Source organism: Acartia tonsa, chromosome 13 (assembly GCF_053477335.1).
Source record: "Acartia tonsa isolate MP-2025a chromosome 13, ASM5347733v1, whole genome shotgun sequence".
Lineage (NCBI taxonomy): Eukaryota > Metazoa > Arthropoda > Copepoda > Calanoida > Acartiidae > Acartia > Acartia tonsa.
Window position 1 is genome coordinate 11,338,057 of NC_137272.1, and position 22,660 is coordinate 11,360,716.

Consider the following 22,660-nt stretch of genomic DNA (forward strand, 5'->3'; position numbering starts at 1 on the left):
CCGTTGGCTTGATTTGTCTGTTGAAGTAATAGAATAGTCTAAATTTTTCAACCAATAATTTGTATAGACAGATAATTTTGTTTATCATCATAGTGGTGGGGGGGGGGGGGGGTATATAAATTTATAGTTTATTGTCTTGTACCCTAGACAATAAAACACTGTTTCTAAATTTACCATTATCCATATATGTATCTGCCTGCAGAAAGAAATATAAGCCAGAGGAGGGACATGACAAGGAAGAAGAAATCCATGTACAACACGCACAAACTCAGGAGAAATTTCTTAAAGATGAGGTTAGTAAAACAAGGGCTCAGCATCAGCAGCCACAGCCACCTTAGCGGCAGTGATGTTAGGACAAATAAAAACAGATTAAGTCAGAGAGTGTGTGGACAATCGGCTGTTTACTAGTACCAAAAGTTTTACAAAAATGTTTTCTTATTCGTAGGCTTAACAACTTTGGGGACTTTGGGAATTTTGATTTGTTGATTTATTAAGTTGAGTGATCAAACGTTCCAACCACTAATTTTGATCTACAGAAGGGATAATTTAATGTATCATTGTAATGATTGTAAATCAATTTATCGGCCATGGTCTCATTCCTTTAGATCCCCGAGTTTAAGTAGTTTTATGTAATAGCTTCTACGAGAACTGCGGGTCATCTGATAAATGTAATACGATAGAATATTCTTAGCTGTGATCGAAGCAAAGAATTCTCATTACTATATATCTCCGTGTACGTTTGAATGGAAACATCAGAAAAAATTGCTAATCTACCCAATTAGTCTCAGCAGTAGTTACCCCTGGGAGGGAGAGGATATTGGGCTGTATATTACACTAGTTCCCAAAGTTTTATAATAAAGTTTTCTTATTCTTTGGCTTAGCAACATTGGTGACTATTATGGAATTATGATTGGTTGATTAATTTAGTTGTGTCCAAACTTTTCAACAGATACTTGTGATCTACAGATGAGGTAATTTTGTGTATTGTCACCGGATATGTACATCAATTGATGGGCCATTCTCTTATCTCTTTAGATCCCTTAGTTACCCTCAGCTACTTGCCCTTTTTTTAGAATCTGAATCTACAGTTTTAAATTATTGTTTTATTTCAGGCTGTCCAAATTTGTGAAACCATGTCAGAGGATTCTGTTCAAGACACTCTTGTCAAGGAAATTGTCATTGATAATCAATCCTCATACTAAAGTAAAAGGATGTTTGTGTGTCTGTGTGTTTGTGTGTCTGTTTGTCTGTGTGTTTGTACAGAAGGATCTCGCTAACCGCTGAACCGATCAGGTTCTCCTTAACAGGGTAGCTTCTCATAGGTCCCGGGAGGATTTATAACTTTTTGGGGGGAGAGTACCATCACCCTCCCAAGAAAAATCACAATAAAATCGAAAAAATAGAAATATTCCCGCCGCATAGTGTCGCTAGCGTAGTGGCGCTGCGTAGAGACATGAATTTAACAGCTGATTGACCATAGACAAAATATTTCTCAAATTAGATATTTAAAATAAAATAAAAAAACATTTAAATGCCACTAGAGGCCTCTAGGGGCGTAGCCGCTAGTTACATTTATTCTATTAATAGGATGCTTTCATAGACGTCCAAGGGGGATGGGAGGGTTAAAGTGGTGTTTACCTCCCTGAAACTTTAAAACCTCTCATTTTCACCTTTTATAATGTTTCGGTACATGGCTGACGTAGACGGCTGATGCCTGACCTTTGGCTGTACACAAGATCTTAAAGTGCAGACGCACTTAAACCTGCTACTTCCCGCATGAATCAAAACTAGTGCAGTTACAAATACAAGTTTATTGTATGAAACGGTGGGCACTGAAACAAAAAATAACAAAATTAATAAAGATATATTAAAATGTTAAAATGTTTGTAAAATATAAAAGAAATCTTTTTTCTAATGGACATAATCGTCTTTAAAAAGGTTGCGTGATTTGCAATATATTATTTTATAAGCGTATGAAAAAACTAGGCTTTTTCTCTTCAAAATTAAATCAAAACATAATGCGAGTTTATAATTTATAGATAGAATCATTTTAGACTACTATAAAAATATTCTGATACAAAAATAAATCAATTACTTGGTCTATTTTAATGAAAATAAGAAAATTAATTTGGCTTCCTTGAAAATATCTTTCCATTCTAATTTAAATGCTTAAAAGAATTAAATATTTACCAAATCGTTGATCATGACAAGCCGGGAAGCACTAAAGGTATATTCAGCACGGAGAACACCACATTTCATTGTAAAACATAGTTTTCCATACACAGAAACTCCGCACTGTTCAAAGGAATAAATCAAAATGGCCCCGTGGGCTTTGTTTTAGGCTTGATGCGCGTTCATTGTTTAAAATGCCGCACACACATATGAAATTCAAATGTTGGCGTTCTTCTTACTACCCAATAATGATAAGGAAAAGAAAGAAAGGATAAGGGTTCGAATCCATACGGGAAACATACTATTATACTTCCAATACATATAAAAAAAGCTTTGTATCTTAAGATCTCAAAACGGCCAAAACTTTGGGCTTAAACTTTTTTGTCTGCCATGTTTTGTGTTACTTATTTTCAGTAAACTTGGTCTACTTGAAGTGTAACTATTTAGCGGCATTCTGGGCCAGTACCCAGAATATTTTAAAAGCCAAAATAATAAAAGTTGCGGTGTTTCTAGTAACCAAAGTGTAAGTCAAGCAATGAAATAATTTTATCTCCATTTTCCCATTCCTATATCCCTGCTTAAAATTGAATCTAATGATAATTTACAATAATGGAATTCATGTTATCACTTATTCTGTAATTAATAAGATAAATGTACATGAGAGCTCTTAACAGATTAACATAAGATTATATAGGGTAGAATCCTGTATATTGCAAAAGGAACATTTACAACCACTCCCTTCCCCTTTCCCACCCACTCCAAATGTTAAAAGCGAAGCTTTTCTACATATAGTGTTTGCATTCTTTCGTCTGCCTGTACATAACACTTAGCTATTATCGGTAATTTAAACATGTTATAATTATTTCAACGACTTCAAACTTTGTATAATAATTCCTGCATCTGTAAGGTACAATGTAGAAAGCATAGCAAGACTATTGAATTACCGGAAAGTCCGTAAGTTAATTAGCGTTTTAGGGGCTTAAAGGTTTGAGGGTCTTTCACAGCAAAACTTTACCTAATCTAGAATTTTTATGACATATCATAGGTATTGTTTCAAAGACTTTTTAGGGTGGTGACTATACATAGGGGTTTTAGTAGATTTTCCTATTTAAATTTTAAATAAAACGATATTATGTTCATCATAGTTGTCTGAAAGCGTAATTCGCTCTCATTTAGCTAAATTAAATATACATGATATATTAGCACGACACTTTACACAAAAACAAAGCTTAAACTTCATAAATTGGACTAAGAATTACACTGGTACCCAAAGCAATTTCTTGTATCGTTGTGTTAACAACTTTAGGAACTTTTAAACATATTTCATTATGGTTCCAACTAGCAGTATCCATACGTTTCAACCTATAGTTTTAATCTACAGAAAGGGTAATTTTGTTTATGATTATGGGGGAGCACAATTTATCCTTCTTTCCTATTTCAATTATTGGGATGGAACTATTTTCTCTAAATTTACCCCAAATCTATATTTTCTTCGGAATAAAACTTCCTTCCCCCACCAAAAACAACAATCTGCTAAAAGATTGTAATTTTATCCCAAAAGTTTAGTCAAACTTTACCAGACAAATTTTTGTGTTAGACTTCTTTTTCTTTATGCAAAAGAACCTGTTTTTTTTTAAAGCAAAGTTACTCTATAAATAACTTTGTCTGACCGTCTGTGGCGCTATGGGGAAAATATGATTTTCTCGGCTGCTATTTATGATAGACTGCTGTTTTTCAGTAAAGATTATCCTTACCAAAAAGCATCCAGTATACTACCTACTTAGTCCGTAAGTTTGTTTGTATGTCAAGCTACAAAAGACATATAATACTAGTATGTAAAGTTTCGTGATTTTCTTAAATAAATCCCATGATAAACTGTTCTCCCTTTAGTCTAGAAATTTTAATTCTGTCTTTTGTAGCTTAAAATTATCAGAAAAAGATTTTAACTTAGCTAACATTTTAATAATCTGAAATATTCGCGATTTTAATTGAACACTGATGTTTTGTGTATGATACAAACACACATACACAAACATACAATTACCTGCAACTTTATAGATAGGTTGTTCATGCAATTTAATAAAGAAAATGAAGAAATAAAAGCAGCTGAGCTCTATAAATATTACAAAATGAGGGAGGGTACTCAAAGAGTTTTAGAAACACTTGCTCTAATTCGTATTCTAAATTTTCGAGGTTTTAAACAGATCTTTATGGGATGTTTCAAAAAGCAGTGTAAACAATTTTTCAACCAATAATTTGAAGTTAAGTTTCAAGTAAACATTTGAACTACAGTGGCACTTCTACCAAACAGACTAAAATATTTACTTATACTAAGCTTGTCTAAGCTTTCGAGGCGTTTTCAAGATCTCAATGTACACAAAAACACATACTTACAACTATCTTCTTCGGTATATGAAGTGCTAGTTTTAATACTTTCAAATAGCACCTTTTAAAATATGGTAGTTTTGAAACAACACTGGAAATAGGTAGTAACTGCACTAGTTTCTTATTTAAAAGGTAGATATATAAATTACCCTCTGGGTCAATTCAAATAAAAAATACACACTAATGACTTTTAAACTTTTCTTTGTCCAGGGAAGAAGGGGATATGGGGCTGTTAATTATTCCACTAGTCCCCAAAGTTTTATTATAATATTTTTTATTAGTTGGCATATCAACTTTGAGGACTTGTATTGAATTTTGATTGGTTAGTTAATATCTGATGTTAACGATTCAACATTTAATTGTAATCTTTAGAACGGGTAATTTGTGCATAAATTATCGAGATGTACATCAATTTATCGGCCATTGTCTCATCCCTTTAGATCCCTCCCTATTAGTTACAATATAAGGGCAATTTCTAAGCATCAACAAATAATATTATTTAATATCTTTAATTATGACGTGGTTTGGATTGAGCCTTGATCACCAATGAGTGATAGCATCTCGGGTTAGATACTTTATTTCGTCATGATAAAGTCTAAAACATGCACAACCAACAAAAAAGATTATCAATGCAAAAAAAATCTTAGTTCGGATTGGTGACTAAAGTTATCTCTGATGTTTACAAATTCAGGTTAGTTTTATTTTGCTGTAACGAAGCTTTCTATATTTAGTTTGTCTGTACCAAGTAAAGAAATATTCCGCGGTTTACCTCAAATTACCTAGTCGAGCACAGAAACCCCCTCCCATATTTGAAATTAAATGAAAATAAACTGGACACTTCGAGGGAAAGTTTTAAGTTAATATTCTGCTATAATCAGGAGTCCTAGACCATCAACCCCAATTATGATAAACAAAACTACTTTTCTGTGGATTTAAATTATTACCTGACAAGTTTGAATACTAATATTTTGTAAAGCCAAACGATTCTATATAGTTTTTGAGTCAATAAATGAGAAAAACGGAGGAAAATTGATATCAATTAATTTACCATCCAATATCCCCTCCCTTCCTGGGTTTAATAGGCTCTTAATTAATCTCATACAACTTTTTCACTTTATCTTCTATATGATATGTTATTTTTAACCTGAAGTAATAATTACTACTATTAAATGAAGGTCAGATCTGCTAGTACCATGGTTTAGGGAGAAAATAACATTAGACTTTTGCCCAAAGTTTTAAAACCATAATTAACTTTTACTTTTCAACCAATAATATTAATCTACACAAATGATAATTTTGTTTTTCATCATGTGCTTTGATTAATCAACCATTGTCTTATCCCTTGAGATCCCTGGGTAATTATATTACTTATTAGAAGCTGGAATTGCAGTGTTTAGTTAAATTTGCAAAAAAAATTATGTTATAAGATATTTGCAAATTATTTGTCTTTATTTATAAACCTAAAAGTTTCTTTGTTGATAACTATTAACTTTGCTTGCAGTATTTGTGAGCTTTGCTAAATGGACTCAATGGATAGGACGATAGATAATAAATTAAGTACATTAATTCCCCAATGATGTTAAACAAGATTACCCCTGCTGGCTGTAGATTATTATTGGTTAGACAGTTTTTAGGTTAACAAATGAAGGATCTTTGAAGGATGTTTTCACAGGATCTATTAGAAGTCGTTCAGTTGTAAAGGAGAACCATATCGGTTCGGCAGTCAGCAAGATTCTTCGGTACACACAGACAGATACACATCCTGTTACTTTTATATGTAGATTAAAGCATCCATTTTTATATAAACACTGCAATTGTTTTGATTATATTTTAATTGTTATTCTCTTGAAACGACTAATTGTATAATTAATTTTCTTGGTGTAGGGAATAGATGTTCAACCAAATTTTACATCACAATTTTGCTTCTAAATTAAAATGAGATTTCTAAAAGTCTTAAGGTATATTTAATGAATATAATAATTATTTTAATTCTTATTCTTTTACAATGTCAAGTTAAAATCACGGAGGGGGGGAACATTGGACTGTTAATTACACTAGTCCAGTAACTAATGGCTTATGTCCACTTATCTTTAAGAGGTAATTTTATTTATAATCATTGAGGATATATCTCAGTTTAATGTCCATTGTCTTATTCCTTTAGTTCTCAGTGTCAAAATAGATATTTACAATAGAAAAAGAGAAAGAAAGACCAACTGAATATTTCAAACAGATATATTTTCAATTGTTTTCATTAATGTTTTGAGCACACTCTATGGAATATTTTTTTTTTTTTTTTTTTTTCTGAAATTTGATCACAGCCTTATTTAATATGATTGATGCAAGTAACTATCAATTCTTATATAAAAATAACATTATGTCTGTCTGTCTATACCTAAAGATCTTGCTAATCACTGGACCGATATGGGTTTCCTTTACAATGAAGCTTTTTAAAGGTCTATTAAAGGTTTTGACTATTTTTGGAAGGGTTTCTCCATAAGATGCTTATTAGTAGGAATCTAAAGGGAGAAGACATTGGGAACAAAGTTTATTTATTTCCCCAATAATGATAAACAAAATTACTTCTTAAATACATTATAATAATTGGTTAAAAAGTTTAGAAACTACTCATTTAAACCCTACAATAAAGATAATGAAAGTACGCAAGGTTTTTAAGGCATCAACTAAGAGAGCAGGATTATAAAACTTTGGGTACCAGTGTAATTCATATTTTCTTATTTACCCACTTCCCTTTTGCTAAAATCAAGTGCACACCTCTTGTTAAACTTGTGCCTGTCGAACAGAATTACCCCCTCCCTCCTGTGCACGCCCCTGTCTAAACTTGTTATTATTATATAGAACAAGAATGAAGATCCTGCTTGACATAATTATTCCCCATCCCCCTCCTGTGCACGCCCTCATGTCTAAACTTGTTATTATTATGTAGAACAAGAATGAATAGCTTGCTTGACATAATTACCCCCCCCCCCCCCTCCTGTACTCGCCCTTGTCTAAACTTGTTATTATTATGTAGAACAAGAATGAAGAGCTTGCTTGACATAATTACCCCCCCCCCCCTCCTGTGCACGCCCTCATGTCTAAACTTGTTATTATTACAGTTAGGGAGTTGAATCAATTTTTATAGAAGCAGAAATATAATCTATGATTATGGTTTGGACCCTCTAAAACTGTAATCTACCCTTCCACTTTCCCCTCTCTTGGTGAAGATATCTTCAACGCCAATACGATTTTTGAAATATAAGATTCCACTTTTGTCTCTCTTGTTGAAGATATCTTCACCAAGAGAGGCAAAAGTGGAATCTTAAATTTCAAAAATCGTATCGGCGTTGAAGATATCTTCACCAAGAGAGGGGAAAGTGGAATCTTACATTTCAAAAATCGTATAGGCGTTGAAGATATCTTCACCAAGAGAAGGGAAAGTAGAATCTTACATTTCAAAAATCGTATCGGCGTTGAAGATATCTTTACCAAGAGAGGGGAAAGTGGAAAGGTAGATTACAGTTTTAGAGGGTCCAAACCATAATCATAGATTATAATTCTGCTTCTATAAAAATGGATTCAACTCCCTAACTGTATTATGTAGAACAAGAATGAAGAGCTTGCTTGACATAATTACCCCCCCCCCCTCCTCCTGTGCACGCCCTCTTGTCTAAACTTGTTATTATTATGTAGAACAAGAATGAATAGCTTGCTTGACATAATTACCCGCCCCCCCCCCCTCCTGTGCACGCCCTCATGTCTAAACTTGTTATTATTATGTAGAACCACAATGAAGAGCCTGCTGGACAGAATTCCGATATCAAAACAGAAACCTGGCGACAACAAAGTTCAAAAGAAAAAGGTAAAATCTATAATTGTCACGGATCTAAAGGGATAAGACAATGACCGATACAATGATTTCATTGCAAATATTGGTAAAACAAATTAAACACTTTTAGTTAAAACACACCAATCAATGTTTAAAAAACTTGTTCACGGTTTTATTGATTTTCTATATTACAAAGTAGAATGATGTCTGTCCGTCAGTCCGTCTGAAGCTTAAGATCTCGGTAACTACTGAACCAATCAGATTCTACTCTTCAGAGAATATACCTACTGGTCCTGTGGTGGTTTTAGGCTATTTTCTTGGGGGGTGGGACACCCCCAACCACCCAAAAAACAAAAAAATCCCCCCCCATTTTTTTTTTTTTTTTTTTTTTTTTGTAGGAGATATCCTTATTTGAAGCTAGGGGCGAAGCCGTAGTATCTACTTAAATAAAATACATTTTTTTTTATAAAATTTGTTGTTATGAATTTTCTTTGACTTATTACATCTGCAATTTAAAAGTACAGCATTATATTATATAGCAATTCATCTTTTTGTATTTTAGTTTATTTATTACTTCATCTAAAATGTATTATTATACCTTTAAGTAAATTATTATGACAATTTCTTTTATTAAGCAATTATAGTTTTTACGTTTTTTAATTGATAATTGACAATGAACGAAAAATTGATTTACTGCTCTAACGATGAAAAACCCAATCCCCCCTTCTAATAATTTAAAAGTATCCAAAATTTTCTGGGCAACGAATAAGACTTGTTTATGAAAAACCCAATCCCCCTTTCTAACGATTAAAAAAGTACCCAAAATTTTCGGGACAACGAATAAGACTTGATTATGAAACTTTGGGTACCACTTTATTTTAGATTCCAATATCCTCTTCCTGGTCAAAAAAAGGTGTTTGTTTTTGTTAAATTAATAAAGATGTAACTACTCTGTAAAAATTCGCGCCATTTTCGCAAGTGTCACCGTGCTGTCTGGGAGGTGTCAGGTTTGACTCTATACCACACCACGCTATACTAGAGACGTTAAAAGTTGCCCATTTTGAGGATCGATCGAGGCGTGACATCAATGGTAAGAGTAGCGAGCATGCCTTGTCCCTTAAACAGGAGCAACTTATTACCATGCATAGTTAGGATTGCTAGACAAAGATAGTGCAATTTAAGAGTTGGTTGTCTATTGGTTAAATCATTAACTATATATTTTTTTGTAGGAGGAAAGGCGTCTCGGAGGCTCTATGCATGCAGTTCTTGATGATTACCAGCCTGACTATCTGGGCAGATCTATACAAGGATATATTTCTCCAGGGGTAATTTTTTTCAATGAATTATTAACAGTACATCACAAATTTTAATAAACAAAATTATCCCATTCTGAAGGTAAAAATTATTGGTTGAATTGTTTGGATGCTGCTAGTTTGAACTAACCTACCAAAATAATAATATTAGTACCCAAATTTTATGAGCTAATGAATTGGGTAGCATGCTTAAAAGACTTTGGGTAAGAGCATAATTTACAGTCCAATTTCCCCGCCCACCTTGGATTTTTCTGAGTTTTAACTTTTAAATTTTTGAAAGGTTGTGTGATTTTTTGTTGGTTGAGTTTAAAAAGACAGAAACCTAGTGTAATAGTAATACTTATATAAAAGTAATAGGATTTACATATATCTGTCTCTGTGTAGCGTAAGATCTCGCCAACTGCTGAACTGATAAATGTTCTTCTTTACAGTGAAGCTTCTTATAAGTCCAGGAAAGATTTTCAAATATATTTTGGGAAGTCTACCTTTACCCTCCTTTAAGAGAAATCGCCTATGGAAAAAATCAATTGCTTCCCCAAAAAATTGCTTAGGTATAATCTTTTTAAAACTAAAATGAATAAAATATAGAGTCGTCCTCCCCCATTCTTCCTAGAACACTGGTATATGACCAGGGCAGGCTTTAGGCTATTTAGAGAAAAGGTAGTTATAATACAATTAATAAGAATTAATTTTTAAACTTTTAGTTTGATGATTTGGCTGGAATCTATGAGCAAGGTTCCAATAAGGTATTTCAAAATATATGAATGAAACAAGGATAACACTATACAAAGTAGCAAAACTTTTTCTTAATTTTATCCGATTTTGATATCAAGGTTGATTTGTTAAGATCACGCAAATCAATGAACCAATTAGATCTATATGTAATATGTATATTCTAAAATTAGCATATATGAAGAGATGTTTTTTTCTGTTATTCCTTTTTTAGTTGCTACAATGTTTTGAGATATTAATGTTTTCTTTAAATCTTCGAACCTAAAAGAAAAATTCGAATTTTTAAAAATATTTTTTTAAATAAAAATAAAAATTTTATCATAATATATTTCTATAGTTGGGTGGTGATCTTTTACGCGACAGGCGCAGTCTTCTTCACTCCACAGGGGCTGCTGACACCTTCCTGAAGGCTTTGAGAGCGCGAAGATCAACCTATCTGGACGCTATGGACAGACGGTCAAGAAGAAAGGGAACTACAAAGAACTTTGATCAAGTGGTAAGTTTTTGGAATTATGTACAATTTTAATATAGAAATTGTTATAGGCGGTTTCCCTTAAGGTGCCAGGTCGAATTAGATTAATATAAACTGCGAACCAAAAAAAATAGGCAAGTCTTAATTTTGGCTTCAAGGCATTTTGGGGTTAACCAAAAAGATATGCAAATATAAAAGAAAATTAATAGGAAAACTGTTTATTTTTGCACTTTTCTTTATTTTTTTGGTGAGCCAAATGTTATCTCAGTACATGCCCATTACAACAACTTGTCTATTAACCTATGTACCATTTTTTGTAGTCATAGCAATCTCTAATGGAGTCTACCAACAAGAAATAAAACCATCTTCTAAAAACTACAGAATTTACTTTATAAATTGGAGTAAATAAAATTGAAATTTTTTCTTTTTTAATACTGCTTGGCTCGAGGCTGCTATGAATACAAAATTTAGACCATAGTTCAGTGTATGGATGTCATCATGGGCATGCACTTTGATAACATTTGGCTCACCATCAACCCCAGTAGAAGCATCTTAAAGGCCACCATCCTCCAAATCAATAATTTAAAATGGATTTTTTTAGCACATCAAAAAACATTTTTGTATACTTTTAAGGGTAATTTTTATCTTTAACATGTATTTAGCTTCATTTATAGGACTGGAGGTCAGCAGCTGTCCTCTAAAGTGATAGGGGTCAAATTTCTTTTTTTCTAATATTTCTTATTTAGGAAATTCATTAATTTCTACCTTATACTATATTTCATAATAATTGAAGCATGAATTATTTTAAAAATTATTAATTTATCAGAATCAATCTTTAAAAATTAACAGTGGAAACTTGTAACCAAAAGATGCATCTACATTTCATATTTACAGTAAAATCATCCTAAATGAATAATAAAGCTGATATTCTGAAAATTCAGACTTGCCTTTTTTTGGTTCGCAGTTTAGATTTGGGGGATTTTTTCCTTTTTTTTGATTTTCTACTTTCAGCTAAGTTAGGTCATGTTGGATAAAGGGTAGTCTGCAGGTTTATAACAACGCACGTATATATCCCGCAGGGTTAAGGCCTTCTCATTTGCAGAACTCTCTCTCTATGATCTCTTTAAGAATTTTTCCAGTATGGCTTCGAAACCGATTAATATCTGATGGATTAGAACCGGTTCTCAGCAATATTAAAAATTATGTATAGCATCGTATTAAATCCAGTTTTCTACGCATATACAAATGTACAATCATAATTGTACATTTTTATATCCATGAAAAGCTGTTTCTAATACGATGCGATATATACCTATTACAGAACTTACTAATCTAATTATTTTAGCCCCAATGCTACGGGTGGAGATATCTGTCTTCCATCAATGCTTTAACAAAAGGTAGGGAATTCATTAAAATAGTGCAGCTACTCTATAAATTTAAGATTTTTACGTCCTGTTATAAACATGTTTTAGTAGATATTTTGCATATCAATTATTTCATCAACAACATCAACATTTTATTTAGTTTACAATGTAGGTATTATTGCAAAAACATTGGATGTCAAATATATATTTTACTTTTCTTGGATATAAATCAAATGTCGTCGTAAATAAGAACACTTTTCAATACACTTTACTAAGAAATAGATGGAGGGCGGGGAGAAATTATTAATCTGCCATTGGTTTTTCACTTTGAAAATATTGATCTGTTTCTGCATACTTGAATTTGAATTACTAGAGTTTACTCCTTTAAAGTCCTCTAGGGACACTTAAGGAAATTAGGGGTAGGGGAAGTTGACACTTACAACTTCAGAAAATGTTGTTTTTTTGGGGGGGTGTGGGTTCTTTTGTTCTCGGGAAGATTTCATTTGATAGGTGGAGATGGATATTATCCATCTCCATTGGATATACCCTCCTCTAAAATAGTAGTAAACCTTCCCAGGAGCTTCACTATAAAGGAGGACCATATTGGTTAAGCGGTTTTCGAGATCCTTCACTACAGACATATAAAGCGTACTGCTTTATATAATAGGTTTGTGTTATTTTAGAGGATAGTGTAGATACTGCTGGACTAACACAATCTGTTTCTGATATGCTTGATATGAGGTAAGTTTTTTTCAGTTTCGCTTCTAACCCCATTAATATCTGGTGGATTGGAACCGGTTCTCAGCCATACTAAAAAATCATGTAAAGCATCATATTACAGACAATTTGCATGAACATTAAATAAAAGCATAAAACAAAACTGCGATGCGATAAAAAGCTGTTCTCATTTCACTTAGGTAGAGAAATGTTTTTTTTATGCCTAAACCCTGCAGGGCCTAAACCTACGATACCATCACCCTTCGAGGATAACCTGTACGCAGTTAATGATAAAGACGTATTTAGTTATTCCTTTCAAGTTTATTAACAAAATTATCACTTTAGTTACAATATGTTTTGTTTTTTAAATTTTATAAACTCAAATTATTTCTAAACAGAAGACGACATTTTTTCCTGAAGAAAAAACAGAAATCATAGGTTAAAATGAAAATATATCTTGTTGACTAAATTTTAGATTTGCTGATACTGTAACAACCATAATGGAGACTTGTCAAGGAACTACTACCAATGTACAAGGTAAGTTAAACAGAAAGCTTTGTTTGGGTGTTATCTAATACCTCTAAAATGGCGCTAAAAAATTAGGCATTAGCTACATTTATGTTGAACTAATAGTCAAAATTATCTAACAATTGGAAAATTTATAATTTTTTTTCTAAAGATTTATCTTTATTTCAAATATCCTCTGAGTTATTGCACTTTGAAGTCTCTGTCCCGATATAAAAATGAAGAAATCACCTATGGATAGTTGAAGAATCTGAGTTTTCCCTTATAAAATAATACATTAAATAAACCTAAAAAACGGATATCATCTAAGTTATTGTGATATTTAAGGCCTGTGCCCCATATCAAAGAAAGATATTTTTTCCTTTAAAGTAATACATTACACCCATAAAAAGGATCACTATCTCTAATATTAACTGAATTATTTTAGGTCTGTGTCCCCCTGCAGAGGACGAAGTTGAAGGCAGATCAGACGAGGAATGTAGAAATCTGTGCATGGTCAACGAGGATTGTGGATATCAAGAAATTTGCTGCAGGTATTGTATCTAAATCTTACCTTAACTTATCTGTAAGAACCCCCTCCTATCTTTCTTTTTTGAAGAAAAAAAAAGAAAGAGAAGAATGAATATGACAAATTGTAGAAATCGCAAACCCTTACAAAGGATCTTCACACAAAAATCAGCAGTCTATTTTCAGCAGCAGCTGAGAAAATTATATTTCCCCCACAAAATTAAGGTCTGACGGATGAACGGGAAGAAAAAGTAAAAAAAAGTAGCTTTACTACTAAAAAAGATTTATTGAAATATTTTGAAGCTGTACTAAGTGTCCGAAAAAAATAAGTGTGTCGTCATAAAAATAAGGGATGAGAAGAGAAGTGGTAAATGAACCCCCTTAAAAAGAGATGGATCTATTGACGTTCCACGGCTTATTTTTTTGGACACTTTTTTCCAATATTTTTCTAGGCAAAACTGCAGAAACGAGTGTATGAGTATCTCAGGAACAGGGTACAACAGATGTGATCAGGCAGACAGGTTCATGCAATGTCTATACAACATGATTGATTCGAAGGTAGGCCCATCAGCTTATACAAACAACAAAATAATTTTAAAAAATCACGAAACATATACGTCATTTTCAGCTGTCGTTGGGGGGCAACAATAAGTATAATTGGCGACCTTTAAATTGGACCCTCGAATATTGTTTTAGATTTATTTCACTTGTTGGCTATACCTTATTTCTGCCTTTTTTATGCCCTGGCATATGTTTAAATTTAAAACTGCAATCAATCTTGATAATCAGCTGAGAAATTCAAGTTTTTCCAAATTTTTTTTTATTACGGACAGGCGAGATGACATTTATAACTATTAAAAAGCTTTTTTTACTTTGATTTTTTTTAAATCTATGGTTCTGTATTCAAAGGTGCGCAATTATGTCGCAGAAAAATGCCAAAAACAAACCCATGGATTGAAACTAAAATTAAATTGGCCTAAAACCATCCCGGTACCTAAGCTTTCCTCAAACTAAGAACTCAATCAGTTCAGTAGTTATTAAAATTTTAATCTTCAGACAAAAAAAAACTTACTACTTTATAAAATAAGAAATAAAAATTTTTTTAGATTTGTGATGGAGTGTCGGGAAAATAGAAAAATTATTCTCTTGTTAGTTATGTTACTCGCTCTTTACTGCCAATATACCTAGGAAAATACAAGAAAAAAATTTGAATTTTGATTTATTTGTTAAAACCAATTTACCATGACCGTTTTAGGTTTATCAAATCTTTATTTATATGTGATTAATATTTTGTTATACTTTTTTAAAAAAGCAAAAAAAAAACATTAAAGTTTTGTAAATAAACTATTTTAACCAATATATAATATTAAAATGTTATCATTCAGTATTTAGAAACATTTATTATTGTTTATATTTATTCTTCCAGTATTAATTATTAGTGTTAAAACCATTTATTTTGTTATATTTTGTGCTTTTTTTATGAATTTATTTGATTTCAGAAACCTTCCTTGAAAAACCTGTCTTTCAAAAATCCTAAGTTTCCAAAATTTTACCCAGATTGCAATAAATTGAAACCTAAATCCTTTAAATTTAGACAAACACTAAGGTCTCTTAGACTATAGCAGACCATAGTACCCCTTGTTACCTACTGTTATATTATCAATCTATCTATAACCAATGTTATTGTGTATAAATTTGTCTTTATAAATGTGATATTGTAACTGCCATGTTATGCCAAAATAAACCATAATCATGAACATTAGGTTTTTATACGTTTTAGGGATCTAAAGAGATAAGCCAATGGATAAATAATTTGACAGAAAACTAACCCTTTTGTAAATTAAATCTCAATTGCATTTAATGAAAGTAGCCAATTATTGATAGCAAAATTAACTGATATTTATTTTGTAGTAATAGGATGTCTGTCTTAAGGTCTGGCTCTTCGTTAGATTTTGATAAGAAAAATATAGTAATTAAGTTGTAATGAAAAATCTATAGATAGGTATTGTGTAGATATTTTGGAATCCATTTCTTTTTCTGGATTTTGTTTTGAGATATTTTGCATATTGTAGCTAAAATAGGAAATGTTCTAGATATGTGTATTTACAATATGGATAAAGGGATGGGTAAATACCAGGGATCTAATGGGATAAGACAATGGCTGACAAATTGATTACATCCCCTATGATAATACACAAAATTACCTCTTCTATAGATCAAAATTATTGGTTGAAACGTTTGAACACTCAACTTAATGAATCAACTAATCAAAGTCCCCAAAGTTGTTAAGCCAAAACTTTAGTGTAATAAATAGCCAATTATCCTCTATCTCTTTGGGTAAATCCTGTTTTATAGAAGCATTACTTAAAGCTTTATATTGGTCTTACTCAGGGACAAGGGAATGATATTCGGACAAACAATTCTAAAGGAAAATTTCCCCCACAACCCCCTTCCCCTTTTCATCCCCTTCCCCCTTTTATCCCCTTCTCACTCCTCTTCAGTTATATGACAAAAAACAAATTATATCACCAGATACTTAATAAGGTTTCGTGTTTTTTTTGTAGAATTGTTTGTTAGAATAGCTACCCCTGGTCTTACTTAACAAAATGAATAAAATTTTACTTGTATATTAGCAGGTATAAGACAATGGACAATAAATTTATGTGAATCCCCAATCAGGATAATCAAAATTACCCTTTATGTAAAAAATATTGATTGAAATGTTTGGACACTATTGGAATCAAAACGCAACAAAATTACCCAAAGTTTTAGTTCAATGAATAAGAAAACATGGTTATAAAACTGTAAGTGTCTGTGTTATTTACAGTCCAATGTCCCATCCCTCCCTTATTGGAAAGAACAGAATTAATACTTCCCCGTAGAAAACTTTAATCCACCAACAATTTAATTATGTATCCTTACATGGCTGGTCTGTATTTAAACTAGAACTACAAATATTTGAAATATTCTCCAGTGGGTCCAATCTTCTTTAACATGATTTCCTAAGAGATATCTTTATTCCAGGGCACACCTTACTAAAACATTTAGTGGGTTTACAAATATTTGAAATATTCTCCAGTGGGTTCAATCTTCTTTAACATGATTTCCTAAGAGATATCTTTATTCCAGGGCACACCTTACTAAAACATTTAGTGGGTTTACAAATATTTGAAATATTCTCCAGTGGGTTCAATCTTCTTTAACATGATTTCATAGGAGATAAATTTTTATTTCAGGGCACACCTTACCTAAACATTTAGTGGGTTTAATCTTCTTCAACATGATTTCCTAGGAGATAAATCTTTATTTCAGGGCACACCTTATTTAAACATCTAGTGGGTTTAATCTTCGCAAATAAAGTAAGACAAAAATAAAAAAAAATATAAAATATGTTTTTCGTCATGAAAGGGTTGAGATGTTGAAAATTTTGAGTACAGAAAATGATCAAATATATTCATTCTAGATTTGAGTCGCGAAGTATAAGGAAGTGCTTTACTTGAATGCTCAAATAACCTTTGAAATAATAAATTCTGTTTAATTATGATTATTGTTCTTTTTATTAAGTGTATTATTTTAGTTGTTTATTTTCCTAACGCAGTGGAAAATAATTTTAAATTATATCCTAAGAGATATATCTTTATTCCAGGGCACACCTTACTTAAACATCTCGTAGGTTTAATTTCATGACAGACCTTACCTAAACATATAGTGGGTTCAATCTTTTTAACATGATTTCCTAAGAGATATATCTTTATTCCAAGGCACATCTTACTTTAACAACTAGTGGGTTTGATCTTCTTTAAAAAGATTTCCTTAGAGATATATCTTTATTCCAGAGCACACCTTACTTAAACTTTTAGTGGGTTTAATCTTCTTTAAAATGATTTCCTTAGAGATATATATCTTTATTCCAGAGCACACCTTACTTAAACTTCTAGTGGGTTAAATCTTCTTTAACATGATTTTCTCAGCGATATATCTTTATTCCAAGGCACATCTTACTTTAACAACTAGTGGGTTTGATCTTCTTTAACATGATTTCTTTTGAGATATATCTTTATTCCAGGGCACGCCTTACTTAAACAACTAGTGGGTTTAATCTTCTATAATATTATTTTCTCAGAGATATATCTTTATTCCAGGGCACATCTTACTTTAACAACTAGTGGGTTTATTCTTCTTTAACATGATTTCTTTGGAGATATATCTTTATTCCAGGGCACACCTTACTTAAACAACTAGTGGGTTTAATCTTCTATAATATTATTTTCCTAGAGATATATCTTTATTCCAGGGCACATCTTACTTTAACAACTAATGGGTTTGATCTTCTTTAACATGATTTCTTTGGAGATATATCTTTATTCCAGGATACACCTTACTAAAACATTTAGTGGGTTTATTCTTCTTTAACATGATTTCCTAACAGATAAATCTTTATTCAATGGCAAACTTTACTTAAACATCTAGTGGATTTAATCTTATTTAATAGGATTTCCTTAGAGATATATCCGGGCACACCTTACTTATTAACCTTATAACCTTAATTTTTCATTAAAAAAATACAATTATACCAAATGTTTTATATATTTGGAAAACCTGTTATGTTACAACTATGTTTAATATATTAAAAAAATGACTAATTCAACAAGTTATGCATTAAAAGCCAGTTTTTTCAAAGACCTTATTTTTGAAGATTTATGGATTTAATATTTGTGCAAAAAAATGCACACATTTTAAAAATTTTATTTGCGCGGCCTAAAAGTAGAAAAATGTTATGCATACTATTAGAATCGTCATGATCTCTAGTCTTTGTTATTTTGTTTGTTTTTTTGCTTGTAGGCCATACCTTATTCTTGGTTTTGAGGATTTCCAAGAAATTAGGTAAGTACAGAGAAAGTTTTCGTATTGTAGTAAAAAGTTTTGAGTTTCTTATTATGCACTCTGAAAAACTTAAATTAGTCTTGAGTTGAGTGTGATGTGAATTATTTACAAAAGACAATTAAGAAAGTTGAAAGTGAAATAAGTATAAAGTAAATAAATGATCTTAGTATGGAAATTAAAAATCTTATTTATAGTAAAATTTGGAACGATACATTCATTCTTGAAATATTTATACGTTGCCCCTAGAGACTAGATGTGAAGTATATGATGTGACAATTTGGTATGAGGAAAATGTGTAAATTAAATTACCATAATGTAATACATTGTACATAATGATTAAGTACACCTGAACCTCTAGTCAATGATAATATTATTTCATTTTTACAATACAGACAATATAGAAGAAGCCAGGGATAGGAGATAGGAAAGATGGCCATAGATTGGGTCCCAGCCTAGTATAGATTTGATACTATCGAAAGGGATATTTTTTGGAAAGTGGGTAGCTACGAATTTTTCATTTGGTAGTTTATAAATGAAATGTTGATTTTTAATTTTATAATTTTATACAGAATTGATTGAAACACCTCAATGTACTATTATAAAGTACGATAACATTACTCTATTAACATGGACAAGAAGAATTGATAGAATGTTACCCAAGTGCTTATTTACTTTTACAAAGTTTATTTATCTATTTGGAATTTTAATTAACAATGAGAAAATAATATTTTCAAATAAAATTTTTACTCATTAATAAATATCCAAACAACACATCCTAAAATCTGTCTGAGGCAAGCCCAACGATAACTTTCTGAAAAATTCAAATTACTAGAGTAAAAGATAAAAAAAATTTTAGGAGACAAAAGAACATCATAATGTGATTTTAACAAAAGCTATTAATATATTGGTTTATAAAAAGTTGTATTTTTACTTTAGGCTAGCTACCTAAATTTTATTCTATACTTTATTTCCTTAACGCTTATTTAGCTATTTCATTAGAGTTAAAGTTTTAGAGTAGCTATGTTATTAAAAAAACTAGCGGCTATGCCCCTAGAGGCCTCTAGGGGCACTTGAGGAGGAGAGGGTCGAATTTAATAACCCAATTTCTTATTTTAGATTTTAAAAGAAAAAGTAAAAAAAAAAATTTTTGTGGGGCCCCCCCCCCATTCATTTTTAATTTAAGTTTAAAAAATTTAAAAAAAAAATTTTGGGGGGGGATTTTTCATTATTTGGGGGGGTTTGGGGTGTCACCACCCCCAAGAAAATAGTTATAAACCTTCCCGGGTCCTATGAGAAGCTACCCTGTTAAGGAGAACCCGATCGGTTCAGCGGTTAGCGAGATCCTTCGGTACAGACACACAGACACACAGATACACAGACAAACAGACACACAGACAAACAAACATCCTGTTACTTTAGTATCCTTAGTAAAATATTACTACAATTTGTATGTATCAACACTTGGTGCACCATACTATTATGTTAATTATATTTTCATTATGAGATCAGGTTTTAAACTATTGCTTTAGCGTATACTAGCGGCCATGCCACTAGCTGCAGTTTAGGGATGGAAGGGGAAGTAGAACCTCTTTTTCTTAGAGCGATTTCTTTTGTGAGGGTGAAGGAACCTTTTCCGAAAATTGTTATAAAAATATAACCTACAAAAAGCTTTACTATTAAGGAGAACCATATCTGTTTGGTGGTTATCGAGAAAAACATATAGACACCCTGTTACTTTTATATAAGCATTGCTCATTTGGATTCAATATAAGGGGCTTGGTGTCCTTTCGGTTTCTAGACCTCTCCACGCACCTTGAAACATACTTGAATGTTGTGTTAAGTGTCCATTTGCCCTATAGACAACCAACTCTTTGATTTCACGACCTTTTTCTTAGAAGTCATAACTGTGCATGGTAATGAGTTGCGCCTATTTTGGGCTAAGGCATTCCCCAATCTCTAACTTTTTATTGCGCACCTGTCATAGAAACCATTTAGATATGATGCAGTATTAACCCATTAGTGCCGAGCGCCACTTTTATGGGCCGATCGAGCTGTAAGTTTCAGGGAAGCTTTATAATGGTCAAAACGGAATTCGTATTTTTTTGTTTTGCTCTAGTGGCGTGCACAGGAAAGTTGCAAAAAAACCCGGTTCGGCTTGGCCATAAATACCAACCAGGCATTAACACCCGTTTTTGGTGCTTTCCCCCAGTTTTAAAACCCGGTTGACCTGTATAAACCCGGTTATTTTGACCAAAAATCGAAAAATGTAATTTTTGAACGCCAAAAGTGAGATGAACACTTTTTAGAACTTTGATACGATCCGTAATTGAAAACTACACAACCTCATGTAATCTAAAGAGCTACAAGTATAATAATTATAATTTGAATAAAACGAATTCACAAATAGATGTACTTGTCAATAAACATTAGATTTCACAAAAAAAATCAGCGACTTTACTATAAAAACAAAAAAGTTAGAAGGGGTATTTGAATTTTCATGATTTTCAAATTTTGTTGAGCTATACCAGCAAACGGAAGTAAGCTAAACTGCCTGCTCCAGGGGGAAATGAAAGTCAGGGTAGTAGAGGGGGGATTCATTCTGAGAATGATGCAATTATGAAGCCGGAAACCGGTTTTTTTCCATTTTTCGGAACCGGGTTTTGATGCCCGGTTCGGCACTAATGGGTTAAGCATGGATTCAATACTATCACCTCCCCGACGACGATCGGATTCGCTAGATGTGGGGCCAAAAAGTTATGTTTTATTAAAAACTGATTGCCAGACAGGATCCATCCATTCTTCCACTTCATGCATATATGCAATGCATGGATCTTAAGGGATAAGACAATTGACAATGAATTAATTTACTACACTAATTATCCCTTCTGTAGATTGAGATCATTGGTTGAAAATTTGGACTCTACTAGTTCGTAATAAGCCAATCAAATTTCAATTAAGTTCACAAAGTTTTTCAACAATTAAGATAACGTGGTTATGAAACGTTAGGTTTCATTGTAATTTACAGTCCAATGTCCCCTCCCTTCCTGAAGTAGTAACAACTGAAATCTATATATCCTCCTAAAGATTTTTTTGTCTGCAGCGAAGGATCTCGCGAACCGCTTAACCTATAAGGTTCTCCTTTACAGTGAAGCTTCTTACATATCCAGGCAAGGACATATAAGAGCCCCCTAGATGCTAATGGCTCAGCCGCTAGTAATATATGAATTTTGTCTGTCCCTAAGGATTTCGCTAACCGCTGAACCGATTTTGCTCTCCTTTACAGTGAAGCTTCTTATAGGTCCTGGGAAGGTTTTAAACTCTTTTTGGAGAGGGTGTCTTCACCCCCTCCCCCCTATAAAATATTTTTAAACTCTTTTGAAACTCAAATTTTAATGGGATGAGGTCGACTTTTCCCCCTCCTACCAGTGCCCCTAGAGGCTTCTAGGGGGCGTAGCCGCTAGTAGAGAAAAAAGAACAAAAATCAAACCCGTAGATGAAGTCAAACTAACAATAATTTCCATTAAAATAACAAGGATAACCACATTCTTAAGAAGCGAAATGCAAAAAAGTAGTTTTTCGACAAATGGACATAGTGAGCAGATTTTCAGTTGTCATAAAAAGAGTACTAGATAATTCATAAAAAAATCTTAAAAAGCAGACGGGAAAACAACGTTACGGACAAACTGACTAACGTATGGAATCATGGATTGACGAACGGATGGACAGACATACAATTACAAAGTAAATTATAGAGTAGTTTTTA

General features: G+C 32.2%; 1 protein-coding gene across 1 annotated transcript; it reads left to right on the forward strand.

The window, feature by feature from the left end:
- Positions 1-169: 169 nt before the first annotated feature.
- Positions 170-15,770, forward strand: LOC145304733 (uncharacterized). Its single transcript, XM_080146690.1, has 13 exons — positions 170-293; positions 1,113-1,167; positions 5,203-5,248; positions 8,338-8,416; positions 9,613-9,708; positions 10,401-10,442; positions 10,766-10,924; positions 12,246-12,297; positions 12,948-13,005; positions 13,457-13,518; positions 13,934-14,039; positions 14,466-14,571; positions 15,120-15,770. The coding sequence occupies exons 2-13, from the start codon at positions 1,134-1,136 to the stop codon at positions 15,144-15,146; spliced, it is 867 nt and encodes a 288-aa protein (XP_080002816.1). The 5' UTR covers positions 170-293; positions 1,113-1,133; the 3' UTR covers positions 15,147-15,770.
- Positions 15,771-22,660: the final 6,890 nt, after the last annotated feature.

Excerpts from the sequence above, each read along its gene's own strand:
- LOC145304733 (XM_080146690.1), top strand. The coding sequence starts at position 1,134 with ATGTCAGAGGATTCTGTTCAAGACACTCTTGTCA. Across the intron at positions 1,168-5,202 it reads TGTTCAAGACACTCTTGTCA|AGTTCGGATTGGTGACTAAA; the intron begins AGGAAATTGTCA and ends AAAAAAAATCTT. Across the intron at positions 10,925-12,245 it reads CAAAGAACTTTGATCAAGTG|CCCCAATGCTACGGGTGGAG; the intron begins GTAAGTTTTTGG and ends TAATTATTTTAG.